Source organism: Rhinichthys klamathensis, unplaced genomic scaffold (genome assembly GCF_029890125.1).
Source record: "Rhinichthys klamathensis goyatoka isolate OS25496 unplaced genomic scaffold, OSU_Roscu_1.1 h1tg000003l_1, whole genome shotgun sequence".
Lineage (NCBI taxonomy): Eukaryota > Metazoa > Chordata > Actinopteri > Cypriniformes > Leuciscidae > Rhinichthys > Rhinichthys klamathensis.
Genome location: NW_026606556.1, coordinates 3042372 through 3060991, shown reverse-complemented (window position 1 = coordinate 3060991; position 18620 = coordinate 3042372). Strand labels below are relative to the sequence as shown.

The following is an 18620-nucleotide window of genomic DNA, read 5'->3' as shown; positions in this document are numbered from 1 at the left end:
AGATGTGTAGATTCAGCCATCGCGTCTGTTATAGAAGATGTAGACAGCGCATTCATTTTAAAAGAGGGACAGAGAACCGCGATCAAGGCATTTGTCAGTCCAATTGAGTGCAGAGGCATTTTCTTTCCTGGTTCGGTTGAAACACGCCAAATAATCACAGCCCAATGGAGCAGTATCAGACTCACATTCTGACTAGAATCTGAGTATGATGACGTCAGGCTAGTTCACTGAAGTTTTTAGAAGAAAATAGTCAGCAATGGTGTTGACTTATAAATTTACACATGGTTTGTTTTAAAGCATATTAAAAACACCACATAGACAAATAAACAACATTAAAGGGGGACTTTAAATTGTAATAATATTTAACAATATTGCTGTTTTTTTCCTGTATTTTTGATCAAATAAATGCAGGCTTAATGAGCATAAGAGATTTCTTTCAAAAATAGTTATGTTAAATTTTCTTTTTACCAGTACTGTACAAACACACACACAAACACACACACACACACACACACACACACACACACACACACACACACACACACACACACACACACACACACACACACACACACACACACACACACACACACACACACACACACACACACACACACACACACACACACACACACACACTGAATAGGACATTAATTCCCTGCAGCTCCAGAGTTATCAGGGATTAGTTATGATGACTCAGGTGATTGGCTCAGAATGTCTGTTCCCAGAACTGACTGTCTATGAGAAAAGATGGCAGATTCCAGTTCACACACTTCTGAGGGTTTTGCGTCAGTTGCTGAACGGATAGCCTTCCTCAGAAATTGCTGTATATAGACCTCATTGGCTTGGCGACATCAGAAAAAAAAAGAGGAAAGTCATTTCAGAGGAGGTCATCCATCCAGGGTGTTTTCCTGCCTTTGGCCCGAGATGCTGAGATAAGCTCCAGCATCCCTGCTATCCTACATAGGACAAGCAGTTTGGAGGATGGATGGATGGATTTGAGAGGTTGTTATTACAGTGATGGTATTGGTATTTATTTTCATGATTTTTGTTTTATTTTGTGCACTGATGAATTGTGCACAGTGAGACCAGGAAGTCGCATTCAGTTGTCAGTTAGAAATTTTAAACCTAAACAACTTACACAGCCATCCAGAATAGCAGAATATCTGCTAATTCTAAAGAATGGGGGTTTATTTTTGAAGAAATGGGAGGAGTTCACAGTGGGGCTGAGAGAGAGCTGTTCAGGGCAGTGTGGATTGCACCATGGGAGGCGTTCTGGAGTGTCTTGGGGAGCAGCTGCCTGCACATTCACAGATAAGCAAAAAGCAGCCACGGGATGATCCAAGATGATTCATTCCGAGTAGCCCGAAAGGTTTGTGGCTGATAAAAATGGCATCAGCCAGTAGAGTGCGCTGTGGAATCGTGCGTCTATATAAAGTATGTGTGTGATGTTGTGTGAGATGTTCTACAGTACAACTGAGAAGGGAAGCCCAGCTTGGGCTGGTTGGTCATAATCAGGGCCACAGTGATCTCCACAGATTTCTGCACGTGAACACCCATCATTCACAACCTTCTGCACACCTGTTACATGTTCATTAATTATTATTATTATTTATTTTTTTACAAATTTTATTATGCTTTTTGATACCACTACACTGAGAAAAATGATAACCTAAAAATGGTTGCATTTAAAGGAACTGGTTTTATTCGAGTCAAAAATATTATTTTACATCACTGAATCCACATAAGGGAACTGAATCAACACTAAACTGACTTCAGCTGAACAACTGCCGAAATGCATCATTTTCCAGTTATCACGGTAAAGCTGCTTTGAATCAGTCTGTATTGCATAAAGCACTAAATAGATAGCGGTGACTTGACGACCTAAATACAATGATTTAGACCAAAAAAAAAACTATTTTATTTGTATGCAATAAATCAGGTATGAATAGCTATTTAAGGTAATATTAATTTTCTTGGTTTAAACTTATTCTCTTTTTGTGTGTGGAAAAGTTTAAATTCCCTGAGTATGAATGAAAGTGATGGAAGTGAATTAGAACTGGTTTGTAAGGCCACAAAATGACAAAAACACCAGTAACGTATCATTAAAATGGTACATATGACTTGAGCACAATATCGTATATATGAGATTTTGTGTACCTTGTTTATTTGTATATATACATACGTATACACACACACACACACACACACATATATATATGAGTACACAAAGTCTCATACATAAAATATTGTGCAGTCATATGTACCATTTTAATGATATATATATGCGTCTTCTGAAGCCAAACTATAGCTTTGTGTGACAAACAGACCAAAATGTAAGCTGGTTTTCACTGAAAATCAAATATGGTGCTGCATACGGTTTGACATTTGGTTTCGAGACACATTGGAGCAAATGGCATGGCGTCAGTGATGTGAAATGCCATCAGCGGATGTGTTTTATATGTGGCATTTGTTGTCCACGTTAAAGCTTCAGAGGAGCAAAATAGCATTAAATTACATTTAGATTATATTAATATTAATGAATAAATATATGAATAAATGTATTAATTTAATGTCAAAGTCTACTTATTATTAGAAAACGGATCAATTTAATATCATATTATAATATTATTATTAATATTAAATTGTGTCCCCGACGTTTCAAATCATTCCTTTGGAACAGCATTGACCAATAATCCCACTTGATTTTCCAACCATAACTCCAGCATATCCTACAGTATTTGTTTAGTAGTACTTGTCAACTTGTGTGCAAATTCTTCTGTGCTTCTGTTATTTTGAAGGCACCCAGGAAATCAAGTGTGGCGTCGATGAGGGATCAGGTGACATTTATCTCTCTTTTGAGAGCTGCCAAATGACAGAGACATCAAAGTTTGTGTGGAAGAAGTCCTACCAAGAAATTACTGACTTCTCTAAGGGCATCATCGTCAAGACATCAGGCAGCAAGTAAGCACAACAGAAGTCCTAACTTGATCTGGTCCAGATACATATTAGCTCAAAGCATATTTAGGGCAATGCCACAGTCTGTGCATATTTCATTCTATTTGTTGTGTTGTCCCAATGAACAGACACTAATGTTTGCTCATTGTTTCTTTAGCTCAACTTTGGTTTTTAAGAACCCAGACAAAGAGGATTTGGGCACATTCTCTGTATCTGTTACACATACTGATGGTGCCTCGGCCAGCTACAAGATCTCAGCAGAAGGTGAGGCTTCTTAATATATAATGACCATGAGCTTCATTATTAATACCCTCCCTCAAAGGTATATAGAGTACAAGACACTATCAAAACATTCCATTGACAGATTCGAATCATATTTGATTCAGATGTCGGTATACTATGTTAGTGTGTGACATGGATGTCACATCATCTGCAGTAAAATAGTTACCATGATATTAGATATTTCAAAGATATTTAATTTAATAATAATACTTTTAATAATAATAAAGATTTGTGTTGTCTGCTGTAATGTACTTGAAAAGTGCTGATGATGATAGCTGATAGAAAATGATAGTTACCTCTATCCTTTAGAGCTGGAGAAGATGTTGGCCCTCAGCTATGACATACGCAATCCAAGTAAGTGGCCCCAGATAAAGGAGTAGAGTATGGAGCCCTTAAAGGGACATGGTGAAGAAATAAAAATGAGATGGGAGGAAAAATTATTTGGCAATGCTTTTGCGTTCTCTCGCAAAATGTGTGCGTTCCCCTGAGAAACTTCATGTTTGTCTGCAAAATGTTTTGCGTTCCCCTGAACACAAAGTTTCTCATGGGAACACAAAACATTTGCGAGAGAACCCAGTATTATTTTTAATATTATTAAAATTAATATTAATATTATTTTTAATTACTCATATTTTTTTCCAACACCATATCCCCTATGAGGCTCTAGAGATTGTTATACTGTTGTTTTTACCTACAATCTGTCCAGTATGTAATTTTGTCAAATGGTGTTCAGACTTCAGACTCAACTTGAATGAACCATGTTCAAAATGCACATTTGACACATCAATTGATCAGTGTGTATTCAGGGTTCCCACAGTTTTGGAAAACCTGGACATTATCCAGGCTTAGAAAAGTCATGGAATTCGAAGGTCATAGGAATTATTGTAACATTTCACAATATTCTTCAATTTGTTAACATTAGTTAATACATGTTAATTTATAATTATTGTTATACAATTTGGCTCGTTAAAAATGTATAAATCTTAGCTTTTGCAAAACTAGTTATGCTTTACTCTAACATATTTCATTGTCTAAAATAAAATTGTCAAAAATTAATCTCTGATCTATGATTTTAGCCCCCTGTTTCACAGACAAGGCTTAAGTCTAGTCCCGGACTAAAATGCATGTTTGAGCTGTTTTAATTTTATCTTAAAATATGTCACTGCCATTGTTTTGTCTCAAGATACACACCAGTTATGTTTACATTTATAGAAATACATTTATAGAAGCTACTTAAATGTGCTAATTGAACTAAGGCCTAATCCTAATCCTGTCTGTGAAACCAGGCCTAGGAGTCCTTATCTAGAAAAGCCATAGATGGGAATATTCAGGTATGGGAACCCTGAATTGTAATCTGCAAAATTTAACTAATGCTATTATAATTAACTTTTTACATGACATGTTGTTGATAACAGTGTGACTATTCATTGAATTTTAGTGTTTTTATTTTATTTTATTGCTATTACCACTGTATTATAAAACATTTGAGGCTATTACAGTGATTTTATCAAAGTTAAAGGGGTTTTAGATTCACGCTGTGCCTGACAACACCATTTAAGCATGTTAAAATCACTGGAATATGTAGCGTGGCTTATTGCTTAAAATAAACTGTACGATTTTTATATAGAATCAGCATGTGTAGATTCACAGGTCTAAGGTCATGCGTATGAACTGTGACACAACACACATGTCAGCTTGTCATGCGTCACCTCTTCTGTGTCGCAGTTATTCCTCTGAAGACTGAACTGGCCTATAAGATTCTAGAGAGAGGCCGTATGCGCTTTTGGCTGCAAGCTGAGGGTATCTCTTCTTCTGTGACCTACAAATTCTTTGCCAATAACAAGGAGCTTGTCAACTGTGAGGTAAATAACTGTCAAATAGAATGGTACGGACAAATACAGCCTTCATTTCATAAACAGAAATCAGGGAGTTTTATGTTAAAAGGATAGTTCACCCCAAACTGACAATTCGTCATCATTTATTCACTCTCGGGTTCTTCCAAACCCCAAGACTTTCTTTACTCTGTGGAACATAAAATATATTTAACAACATAGTGTCATAAAAATGGTCCATATGACTTTTGAACTATTTTCATACTATTTAAGTAATTCACTGAAAATATTGCTTGGCATGACACCAATTGGTCATTAGGGATTACGCAAAATATCAGTTATCATACTAGTTATCTGATTATTTTGTATATATATATATATATATATATATATATATATATATATATATATATATATTGGCCAATATAATATAATATAGTATAATATAATATAATTTTATTTTTTTATTAAAATTATATTTGTTTACATAATATATGTGTGTGTACTCTGTATAATTATTTTGTAAATATAAATACACACACATGCATGTATTTGAGATGGATACACTGTATATACATATTTATATATAATTTATATTATATATAAATATAAATATTTTATACATAAATAACACATTTTTCTTAAATATATACATGCATGTGTGTGTATTTATATATTCAAAATAATTATACATATATTATGTAAACACAAACTTTTATTTTGGGTGCGATTAATTGCGATTAATCATATTCTTATTTCTTTTGTTATAGAACTCTCACTTAAAGTTAATCTTTACAGACACTAATAATTTAATAACATTGTTAAATGTAATCTTTAGCAGATCTCAAAATAAATATACATTTGTTTTGCACTGTACACTACTGTACATTATAATTGTCATTGCCATTGTCATTGTTTTATTTTGTTTTAGCCAGAAATTGACTATTGGAGCATCCTCAATTGTTCCCCATTCACTTTCATTGAACTAAAAAGGCCAGCATGAACTTCCTGCTATAAATAATTTATTTTGTGTTCTGTGGTATTTTGTGTTCATACCGGTTTTGGATTAGATTACAGAATTGTCATTCTGAGTGAACTATCCCTTTAAGTTTAGCTCCAACTGATGCTGTGCAAGAAAACATAACCAATCCAAATGGATAGATTCAGCTCCATCTGTTATGTTCATTTGCTTGAGCCTCGTAAGAAAAGCCCAGGAGAGAAATGTTTACCTCTCTGGCTTTTTCACAGCAAACTAAAATGAGTCACGACGCAGCTACGGGCATTATTGAGATGGTGATGGATCATTTCACTGAAGACAGCGAGGGCACTTTCACCGTGCAGATCCAAGATGGCAGAGCTAAGGCCCAGTCTTCTCTGGTGCTGATTGGAGATGGTGAGAGCCAGCATCGCTCTAGGGCTTGCAGAAGCTCACATCTTGAGATATTGTGCTCTTCTGTTGAACTCTATTCACTGACCTCTTATAGTTTCTGCTTTATTTTCCTGTTCCAGCCTTCAAGGCAGCGTTGGCTGAGGCGGACTACCAAAGGAGGGAGTACATTCGTGTGAAAGAGGGTACTGCACTTTTCGAATTGATGTAGCTGTTGAATAAACTTCTGATAGAGTGAATTAGACCCTGTGGTTTTGTAATGCTATTACTTTTTGAGGTTTACAAACAAGCTTTGCATCATCGACAAAATATCTTATTGGTTCCCTGCTGAAAAAATGGCTTCTATGAATAGTTCACACAGACATTATAATTCTGTTATTATTTACTGACTAGGGGTGTACAGCGGAGCAAATATATTTATCTGTATCTGTTACAATCACAATATTTTTTTTTTTCTGTATTCGGAAGAAAATGGAATTGGGCAGGGGAGCAATGAAAGAGTGAATTTTCCTATATCTTCACCTGGAATGTTTCCATGACACTGCAGAGCGGTGTCTATTAGCTGTTCTTACAACAGGATTTTTTTTATTACTGCTGTTAATATAATTGTTGTAAATAAACATACATTTAATAATGAAATTTATGAAGTTTAGACACATTCACTACATAAACTCATTAGTATAGCTATAATATCATGCTATCCCCTGGCTCAACTGTTATCCACAAAGAACGTCTCGGTTACATATGTAACCCTCATTCCCTTTCAGTCGCTCACAATCGACGTAGTCGACGTGTCGACTGATTGGGATCACGCTGAGCCTGTCATCTTTGAGTATTGATAAAATGAGCTAATGCACATTGGCGTGCGAGCTATGCATCTCACGCTCCGCCCCGTAGCACAGGTATAAATACGGAAGTGGATGCATGCACCATTTGTTTTTCGCTGAGGAGCCGAGCGGAGCCCAGAGTTAGCGGTGGTCCAGCAATAGTGGCGACAGGACTACGTCTCCGTTGGACAGATGGGACAGGGCTTAGGCCAGGGAAGTCTCTGCAGTTCCGCAAGACCCACTCAATCAGACTTGGATAACACTGGGAAAGCGTGTAAAATCAGTATTGATTTTAAAGTATTGATGCTGGTTTTTAAATCCTTGATTGGATTGGCTCCTGTATATATGTCTGATCTATTATCCAGTCACAATTCTGGAAGGTCTCTTAGGTCATCCAACTGTTAAATGTACCTCGGGCTAGACTAAAAACGAGAGGAGATTGAGCTTTTGCCGTTGGTGCACCAAAACTTTGGAACAGCCTCCCTGTTCTCATTAGAACTGCCTCTTCACTGCATGAGTTTAAAGTAAAACTCAAAACGTATTTTTTTCTTTGGCTTATAATTGTAGTTGATACGTGCTATGTCTGGTCTGTTCTTTGTTTTGTTTTGTAATCTATGTTGTACTTGGTGTTAAATGCTAACGATGTCTGATATAGTGTACAGCACTATAACTACTGTTGTTTTTAGTGGTGCTATATAAATAAAGTTGAGTTGAGTTGAGTGCCCTTTCGGGGAAAGGAAGACGCTGCGGAAGCCACATCCTGCTCGTAGGGAGGTATACATGTGGAGGATACACATATGGAGTGGGCGTTTTTCCCGGGTAGTACAACATATGGAATGTCACTGAGGTGGCTCCAGCCTATAACAAGGGGGAGACTCAACCGGTCAGTGACGGTTTCTGCCAAGGGAAAGACACAGGCTGGCCGCAGGGAGCCGTACCGTGGACGAATACACATATGGGATCGCCGTAAGTTGCCTAAGGGGTATGGAAGAACCCCTTAGGCACGTCCATTGCCTAAGGGGTATGGAAGAACTCAACAGGGTTCGGCTAAAGAGGAACTCTACTGGAGCAAGAATGGCGCACGTATCCGCTCCATAGGAGGGGAATAGCGCAGCAAGCCGACACTTCAAGCAGGGCTTACGGTGTTAACTGGCTTCTATGTGAAGAAAACACACGGGAAGCAACCAGCTCGACACGTAGGCTATAGAATCTAGTGAACGTGTTTGGTGTCGCCCAGCCCGCAGCTCTACAAACATCTGTCAGCGAGGCATCCTGTGCCAACGTCCAGGAAGAAGCTACACTCCGAGTGGAGTGGGCTCACAATCCAGGGGGGCATGCTGAATCTTGGGATTGATATGCCAAGATGATGGCATCCACTATCCAGTAGGCCCACCTCTGCTTGGAGACAGCCTTTCCCTTCTGCTGGCCTCCGTAACAGACAAAGAGCTGGTCTGTGGTCCTGAGCCTTTGCGTTCTGTCCACATATAACCGCAAGGAGCGGACAGGACAGAGAAAAGCCAGGGCTGGGTCTGCCTCCTACAGGGGCAGCGCTTGCAGGTTCACCACCTGGTCCCGAAAGTGAGTGGTAGGAACCTTGGGCACATATCCAGGCCGGGGTCTCAGGATAATGTGAGAGTTAGCCGGCCCGAATTCCAGGCACGATTCGTTGACCAAAAATATGTGCAGTTCCCTTACCCTCTTGATGGAGGCCAAAGCAAGTAGGATAACTGTTTTTAAAGACAGGACTTTTAACTCAGCTGCCTGCAGTGGCTCAAAGGGAGGTATCTCCAGTGCAGTCAGCACCAGAGATAAGTCCCAAGAGGGTGTAGAGGGCGCGCAAGGCGGATTCAGTCTCCTCGCTCCCCTCAAGAACCTGACGATCAGCTCGTGCTTTCCCACGGATCTCCCATCCACTGCATCGTGATGTGCGGCAATAGAGGCAACATACACTTTGAGGATGGAGGGAGACAGCCCTCGCTCCAGCCCATCTTGCAGGAAAGAACGCACGGACCCGATTGAACACCTTCGGGGGTCTTCTCGGTGAGAAGAACACCACTCAACGAACAGGTTCCACTTCAGGGCATAAGCATGCCTCATAGAGGGTGCTCTCGCAGAAGTGATGATGTCTACGACTACGATTGTGGTAGATCACCTAGAACCCTTGCGTCCCATCCAGGGACCAGACATGGAGTTTCCAGAGGGCTGGACGCGGGTGCCATACGGTGCCCCGTCCCTGAGAGAGAAGGTCCGCATCCAGAAACGCACGGGTGGAATGACATGTTGAAAAAGTCGCAAACGCACCCGTGTTGCTCTTTCAGGAAGTTTGGGACTCTCACCAGTGCCGGAGCACACAGGAGAATGATCGCGGCAACACTGACAGGAATGGTGCAGCCGGTACCAGTGAAGCACTCACTTTCTTCAGGAAAAAGGAATGCTGTTAAAACAGCAGTTGAGAGCTCAGAAGACTCGCGACCACCGCTGCACTCGCGCTGTAGAAACACAGAAGAAGCACCGGCACACTTGCTCGTTGAAAATATTCAACACTCTTCAGAGACATCGACGTGAAGACTGATCGGCTCCGAAGCGAAAGACAAATGGTGCGTGCATCCACTTCCGTGTTTATACCCGCGCTGCGGGGTGGAGCGTGAGATACAAAGCTCGCACGCCAATGTGCATTGGCTCGTTTTATCAATACTCAAAGATGACAGGCTCCCTAAGCTTGATGCCAATCAGTCGACTTGTCGACTACGTCGAATGTGAGCGACTGAAAAGGAAAGAGGAGTGACTGTGTCTGCCAATTATTTTTTTTGTTATTCGGTAGAATTCATTATTTGTTTTGAAGCCATTATCTGTGCATTTCCGAATAAGGTATTCGGCTTTGGGCGCATCTCTCTTGTTCCAAACTATCTTAAATTTTGGTAACACTTTCTATGAAGACCATGCTTATAATGAATTATATCTCCATGTATACTTATTTATTAAGCATTACTATTTTATAAATATATTTATAAAGACTAATTAAGACCTACACTGCATTAAAAAAAACAGTTATGTTACCATTGTTCAGTTTAGTTTCATTATGATTTTTTTCATTATGATGTTTTTAATCTCATCATGTGCTCTTTTGTTCAGTTTTCCCGCTCCTCATTATAAGTTAATTTGTGTCAGCTGTGTTTTATTAATCATCCTCCTTTGTGTTTAGAATATAACTTCCCTCACATTCATTCTCTGTTCGGTCTACGTTGCTTTAGTGTGTGTTGCCCTGCCTGCTTGTTTATTCGTTGTATCTTCGTCATTAAAAATGGTTGGAACTGAATCTTCATCCTCTTCTCCCTTCCTGCAACTGCCCGTGACAAGTTATAGTTACATTTATATTATTTGTATAATTACTTTTAAGTCATGCATTTGTTTTTTTCAATGTGCATGCTCATAATCCATTATACACTAATTTATAAGTATTAATAAGTCAGTCATATGGTTCCATGAATGTATTTATAAAGATGCAGCCTGCATTGCTATAATGTTATTATATTATAGTTACAATGACTTTTTAGTTATTCAGATTTATTTCTGTCAAATAAGTGAATATGTTGTTATTAATAGCTGTGTAGTGTTCTTATAAATATTTATTGTGAGTGATAATACAATTTACTAATGCATAATTGATAGCTTTAAGTAAAGTGAAAACAGGGCCCTATTTTAACAATCTAAGCACATGATCTAAAGCACACGGCACAAGTGCACTTAAGGGGTGTCCAAATCCACTTTAGCTAGTTTAACGATGGTGTAGCATCTGGACCAATTAGACACAAATTATTCATTATATGTAATGAATAATCCAGCAAACTCACTCTCCCAACAATGGTCTATGAAACTTCCCCCCAAAAACGAACATCCCAAATAAAGCTAATACACCCCTAAACACGACCCCAAAAGGAATGTGCAGGGAATTGTGACTCTCACTTAATTCTTGCTGAGAAGGAGAAATGAACCCTTTTAATCCTACGTATTCTATTTAGCCATGTGATAAATGTATTAACATGTATCTAATTTTCCATCTCATGATTTTCCTTTTATGTGGTTTGGCCTATGTCTTCATTTTCTCTTCTAAACTATTTTTGTCTGAAACATGACTTGCATATTATGGTTAACCAAAATCATATGTCTAGCATGTTTAGTCTCTATAAACTCCAATCTTCATCCCCCAGTTGTTAATTTACATTACATTTTGCTAACTTTGTGGCGCAATAGTATTATAAGCTAATACTAATACCAATCAAATTACATGTTCAAATGCCTGCTTGAATAAGGGTCGTAAAGAAATTCCCTCCAAAGGGAACAACTTCTTATTGGCTCACACAACCATCCAGAGGGTGTGACATCTTCACGCTTTAAAAAAAATCATTGACCAAAAGATCACGCCCTCTTATTCCTCTCTTATTCTGGCCTTCACTGCTGCTTCTTCGGGTTGATGTGTCTGTGGGGGCTCCGGCAGGCTGTGACCACAGCCTGCTATGCCTTCACTCTCCCAACAGAGTCAGACTGTATTTTCTTCAATCCAACTCAGAAGAAAACTGCAACTTTACCATCACTGAGTGGGCAACCAACTCTTTTGACTTCCTCACTCCTGGGTTGCCTGCGTGACCTCTCCGGCCCAGGGTCGGCTGGTCACAATCTGCATGTGCTCAGCCATGTGCTCATGGAGAGAGAGAAAACCTTCAACCAGAACAGAGTCGAACTACCCATGCAAGTTCATCATATCTTCTTCATCCAAAGGAGAAGAAAACGATTACAATTTCAACATTTGACACTCACGGAACCATCAACAACTTCAATTTTCAACAACTTCAAGAATTGTGTCCACTGCAAAAGCTATGCAAGTATACATTTAATGAGGGGCTCTGAAAATTATAAGCTGATGGTTCTTTTCATAGTTAAATGGATCTTTTCCATAGTTCCATTTCCTGGTTCCGGTTCCATTCTGTCACACCATTTTACCTATGCACGATTTAGATTTTGACTACAGGCTCTTAGTAGTACTGTACAGTAAGAAAGACATTTCCCTTCCCCGAAAATGAATATTTCTTAGAATTAATAAACAATTAACGCCGAGTGTTCACGGGACAAACAGGTGGGTTGATTGTAATATTAATTTTACTACATTAAGTTAATTGTATTAACTGATCCAAATATTAATAATCAATTATAACCAGTTATTATTGATTATTAATATTTCATAGAGCTAATTCGTTACAATGGGAAAAATGGTCGGCGCACCCGGCACATGGTCTAAAAGGGTTGTCCCTATTCTCTTAATGAGTAATGGGTGTGTTTTGGGTGTAACCTACAAAAAAACAATCAGAGTCTCATCTCCCATTCCCTTTAAAAGCCAGTTGCGCTCGCGCCATGGCGGATTCACTTTTTACATGGCGGAATTTGCAAGCTGAAAGACTGAACGCTTCTCCAGAGAGGAAATGGATCTGCTTGTACGTGAGGTTAAAGCGCGAGCAGACCATCTACGGGACAAGCCGGATTCCACCATATCTTTATGAACAAAATACAAAATATGTTCAAGCATGATAATCTTTTACATTGTAATCCTTTTATTTTTAATATTTGGCATGTTTGTGTGCTGCTGTGCATCCCTGTGTGTGTAATAAGCAGAGTGTACGTGCGTTGTGGACCCCACCTATAGGCGCATTTTACTAACGTGCTCTTTGAATAACAAAAAAAATAATAGTGCGCCCTTGACTTTAGACCAGGTTTCAGTTGGTCAATGGCAGTCTATTTCAGTTGCCTCAAAATCCAACAATGCGTTTGAAAACACCTCGTTTTCAGCCCATGGTCGCACAAATGGGCGCAAATGCATTTGCTATTTAAACAACTGGCGCAGGACATGAAAATGATAACTGCGTCGGGCTGAAACTTGCAAAAAACACTTGCGTTGCGCCTGGCACCGCATTGCGCCGTGTGTATGATAGGGCCCATAGGATGCATTTTTCCTAATGCAAATGTTAAGAAATCATGAAGATGTGCTCATCATACATTTTAAATTGTTTATTTGTAAATGTAATTAATGAACAATAATTCCTGTAATAAAATAATGAAAAGAAAAACAGAAATCATTCAAACAAACAGTTGAATTTTGAAGTTACATACTAGCAAAACACTGCAACAATATTTTTTAAAGAATAATTCCAAACTGCTATAAGCAATACAATGCATATGGCTGAGGAGATATAGATTTTAACAAATCAAAATTATTCATGACCTCCAATGCAAACATTAGCCATTAAATACATAATTGATAACTAATTGGTACAGCAAACAAGGGTCTCTGGAACTATTTTATATTTGATCATTTATAAATTATTTAAATGAAATTGATTATGAGCATGCGCATTGAAAAATCAAATGCATGACTTATAAGTAATAATACAAATAATATAAATGTAACTATAACTGTTCATATAATGCAGTATAGGTCTTAATGAGTCTTTATAAATATATTTATAGAATAGTAATACTTACTATACTTACGTATAAATTGGGCTAAAATTCATTATAAGCACATACTTCATAGAAAGTGTTAGCAACATTTTTTTTTTAATAATATTCCAGTCACTCTTTCCCCTCAGTTATGTTGTAGATTCTACTCAAACAAGTATATTTGGAAAATATGTAGCTTTACGCATCCCAAATGCCGTAAGACAGCCTAAACCACCGTAGGCTGGTTTAAGTTTTTTGTTTCTTTAAGTAGGCATTCTATGTGATTCATCAAGTTTCCCATGAGTTCAAAATGTTTGTTTACCAATTTTATTTTCCAGGCCCTCACTTTATGGAGTTCCTCTCCGTTCAATATGGGGATAACGCCTCTGTCGCTCTTGTTTGCAAGGCAAGTTGAATGGGAATGATTTAGCCTAAGAAAATTGAACGTCTTGGACTGACTGATGATATATTGGTGTTTTCTTGCATGTCTGACCACTTTCAGGTGGCTAATTTGAAGAAGGAGTCTGCGTTTCAGTGGTATAAAGACAGTGTAGAGGTGATTCCTGAGGTGCCTGCTGACTTGAACTCAGGAGTCTGCAAGTTCGCCATTACTCATGTGAGCACTTCACTTCATAAACACTGGAGTTAGAACTTGTTTAGCCCAAAGGTTTTTAACTGAATATCAAGCGGTTGTCCGACATAGTTCCAAAATTGCTTATTGTACAAAATTAAACCAAATAGCCATTTGACACATTGCAATTTATATTTTAAAAATTGTTAAGCCAAATATTATATTCCATCTTATTTAACATTTCCAGTGAATACATAAAAACATAGTAGAAAAGTTATCTAAAAGCATAACACATGGAACAATCACTGTTTGTGACAGAATTTACTTTTTTTTTTTTTTACTTCTCTCTTAATATGCATGGTATTTTAATATTGCAATGATACATGTGTATATGGCTAATTATTGTGATATTTTATTAGCATTTACCGTTGTTTTTTCCATGCTGCCCTCAGAACAAAGAGACTAGTGACCCATTTTTGGGTCGTGACCACTGGTTTAGTCAGTAACGTCAGCATTTGTGTTTGTGTTTTCTGTAATCAAAGTTTAAAATATATATGAAGTGTATTGAAGCATAATCAATGTTAAGTACCATAGCTAAGGTTATTTCAGTAAACAGACAAATAATCCCTGCTGGACTGTTAAGGGTAATTGTTCTAGGGTTTTTTCAGTCAATGTTCATTTACAAAAACAGCTTGTGCAACCTCAATAAATACAGCAAAGCTTGATGCATGACAAAATTATACTGTATTTGCTATAATCGCTCCTGACATCTTATGAAAAATAACATAAGAACATTTCACATGAGATATAACCTTAAGAACTTTTGACTCCCAAAGGATTGAAACCAGAGATGTGAATCAATTGAGTGCTGTAGTAATTTGATGTAATGCTGGTTATTCTTTGACATTTTTTTGTCAAATGTATTTTCGCAAAACTATTTGAAATAGCTATAAATTACTCCCAAGACAATGTAGCACAGAAACTGTTCTGCCGGTAATGCTCTAAAAAAAGCATCACTCAGGTGGCCTGTTTTTGTGAGATGCTGAATTTTTTTCTTCCATTTTTTTTTAATCCCGATATTCTAGTTCTCCAAGAAGGATGTGGGACTATATAAAGCAACCATCACCGATGACAGAGGCCAAGATGTGTCACAGATTGATGTTTCTGGCAAAGGTACCGTCTCTCAGAATTGTCTTATCAAATATAGAAAAATGTAAATGTGTGCTGGAAAATGTTTCATAAAATGTATTAAAGATGTCTTTTTTGTCACCCACAGCTTTTGATGACATCATAAATGAGCTCAGTCGTATCTCTGGTGTGTATGACATGTATCATTGTACTCGTCATTTGGCTCTCAAAAGCCAGTATGTCTTCTTTCACCCCTCTCTCATCTTCTCTGTCAATGGAGTCTAACATTTAAATGGGCTAGAAATGTATGTTTCCCCATAGTTCATTTTTAGTGCTGCTCTTGCAGTCAGGGTCTTGGTGAGAAATTATATGACTGTAACCCTAGACTGTAACTCTGATACTCTTATGCTGAAAAGTATAGCAAGTATAGTATCTGCTATTTAGGTGAATGAAAATATATCTAGGTGAATTTTTTTTTACATAATTAACCATATTAGTAAAGCCATCAAAAAAATTCATACATACAGTACCTACAGTAGATACAAATACAAGTATATATACTACAGTATACAGTATACCGTATTACAATTATACAAAACTAATATTAAGCTATTAATTCACAAAGTTTTTTAAATCTTAAGAAATTTTGGTTGCACTTTCTTTTTACAGTATGTGCAGTACAGTATGTGTAAGTACAGTACTTACAGTGTACTTACCTAAGAAAGTACTGGGTAATATAAGGTTTTAAGGTTTAATATACATGGGTTAATGTTAGGTTTGGTTCAGGGTTAGTACCTAGGCAAGGCAAGGCAAGGCAAGTTTATTTATATAGCACATTTCATACACAATGGTCATTCAAAGTGCTTTACATAAAAGAAATTAAAATAATCAAAATAAATAAGAATAATTAAAACAGTTTAGAATAAAAAATAAAATACAGTACAAACAGTCGGACGAACAGTGGCACAGTGCTTATTCATTAAATGCACAGCTAAACAGATGTGTTTTGAGTCTGGATTTGAATGTGACTACTGTTGGAGCACATCTGATCTCCTCTGGAAGCTGCGGCTGGCATAGTAGCTAAAAGCGGACTCAACATGCTTAGAGTGAACCCTTGGTATTTCTAGCTGATGTGATCCTAATGATCTGAGTGATCAGTTACGTTTATATTCAGTGAGCATATCTGCAATGTATTGAGGTCCTAGGCCATTGAATGATTTATATCAGTAATTACCTAGTTATTACCCAGTTATTGCGATTACTATAATAAGTACATAGTATGTACAAGGGGAACAGGACTGTAAATTAAAGTGCTACAGAAACTTTTGACTGCTAAAATACATAAAAATAATTGAAACATAGTATATATAATTTTTTTCCGAACCCCGTAAGGGACTGTCTATCCATCCAGGGTGTTTTCCAAGTGGTTTGGAGAACCACTGGATAGAATGGATAGATGGATGGATATTATTTTTTGAATTATAGTAATGAGAATTTGGAAGGAATATTTGCTAAATTGACATGGACATAATGTTACAATGCAAAATATATATTTATATATACTTTTCACTGATTTTGAGGTGAAATATGTCCACGTTCTTGACATATTCCGCATATTTTCACTTTTTTTTTTAAATACATAATCAATGTGAACTACAGCGGTTGAGCAACTCCAATGCATTTCTAACCCCTGAGCTCAGTTTCTATTCTCAATCTTTATGATGAAATTACTTACCAACACTTTTTTTTACTGCAATTGTGAGAAGAACAGTTGTTCATTTTAGTTGAGTGCACTTGCAAATCTTTGTATAGAATAACAATAACAATAGAAATAACAATAGAAGCTCCGCTCAAGCACGTGGTGAATATCATTAATGCAGCTTTTTGTCCAACCAGCCCCTGTTGGTGAATTTTAAGATCTCTTTCCTTCTTTTTTGACCTGGACAGGATCCAATGCCTCCGAGTTGTCGATTCAGTGCACTGCGGAAGGCATTATGCTTGAGTGCCATATGAAATATTACACCGAGGAGATGAAGATCCATTGGAAACAAAAGTATGCACATTTTCCACTCTCACTTGAAAAGATTTCCTAGAATAAAAAAAGATACACAAATAGCCCAGAAAATGAAATGCTCATGCCTCTTCATGTCCTCAGGCGTGACAACAACACTACATGTAAACATGATCTTCAGATTTTGGTCTATAATTTTGTGTTGTTTTAGTGTGAGGTGTACTAAAAAAATGATTATTGAACTACAGGAAATTACAGGAATAAAGAGTCTGTCTTGTTCCACGCTCTGTTGTCGACACAAAACAAATCATTCTGATTGCAGTTGCCTAATGCTCTGCCCTGGAGGTGATTCAGAAGCATGTGGAATACTAACGTAGAGAGAAAAGCCTCTTCCTGCTCGCATGGGTTCTCAAATCCCTATATTAGCATTTTGAAGTGGCTATTCTGGGTCTTTCCTCCCCGTGTTGCACGTTTTGAATCTTACGCAAGGCAGGTATTAATGCAGGGGTGATTTCACATTCAGTTGCAACAAAAAAAAAAAAAACTCTAGGGACATGCTAATTTGATGCTCCACTTTAAAAAAAGGCATGTCTTACATTTAATCTATGGAAAAATGAGCAAGCAATTGAGTTCAAAAAGGGATTACACAAGCCTTCGTTGAAACATTTTAAAAGCATTTATGTGCATGCGCTGCGCTTGCACATGGTGGTATTGGTTTTGTAATTCTCTCATTGATGAACAGATATTTATCAGGCCTCTGTGCATTCATTTGCTCTTTCTGCTTCAAGGGAATCTAAAATCACTGCATCAGAAAGAATGCGAATTGGTGGCAAACCAGCAATGGCAACTTTGGAGATAGTCGAACCTACTGATAAGGATAAAGGAATGTATATTTTTGAGATTGCGGATGCCGAGAAGACGCACACTCGTACTCTGGACCTCTCTGGACAACGTGAGTTGTTTGGATGTGTCATTCTTTAATACTGCTTTCTGATCATTTTTAAAGGCATTTAATAATAGTTGACCTAAAAACCTTCTGGACATAAAACTTTCTCCTCGTTTAATCCTAATGGCTTCAGAGTGGGTCGTAAATAGTCATGGAAAACTAAATTATGCCTGTTTTAGCATAAAACAA

The 18620-nt window shown here is 37.6% G+C and overlaps 1 protein-coding gene across 1 annotated transcript in view; it reads left to right on the top strand.

The window, feature by feature from the left end:
• Positions 1-18620, top strand: part of myom2b (myomesin 2b) — a 66721-nt gene that overhangs the window by 31615 nt on the left and 16486 nt on the right. Inside the window, exons 21-32 of the mRNA XM_056249431.1 lie at positions 2802-2964; positions 3116-3222; positions 3550-3594; positions 4966-5102; positions 6321-6465; positions 6582-6644; positions 14114-14181; positions 14278-14391; positions 15432-15519; positions 15623-15661; positions 17422-17527; positions 18274-18437. Of these exons, the coding sequence (XP_056105406.1) occupies positions 2802-2964; positions 3116-3222; positions 3550-3594; positions 4966-5102; positions 6321-6465; positions 6582-6644; positions 14114-14181; positions 14278-14391; positions 15432-15519; positions 15623-15661; positions 17422-17527; positions 18274-18437 (1239 nt within the window). The remainder of the gene's footprint in view (positions 1-2801; positions 2965-3115; positions 3223-3549; positions 3595-4965; positions 5103-6320; positions 6466-6581; positions 6645-14113; positions 14182-14277; positions 14392-15431; positions 15520-15622; positions 15662-17421; positions 17528-18273; positions 18438-18620) is intronic.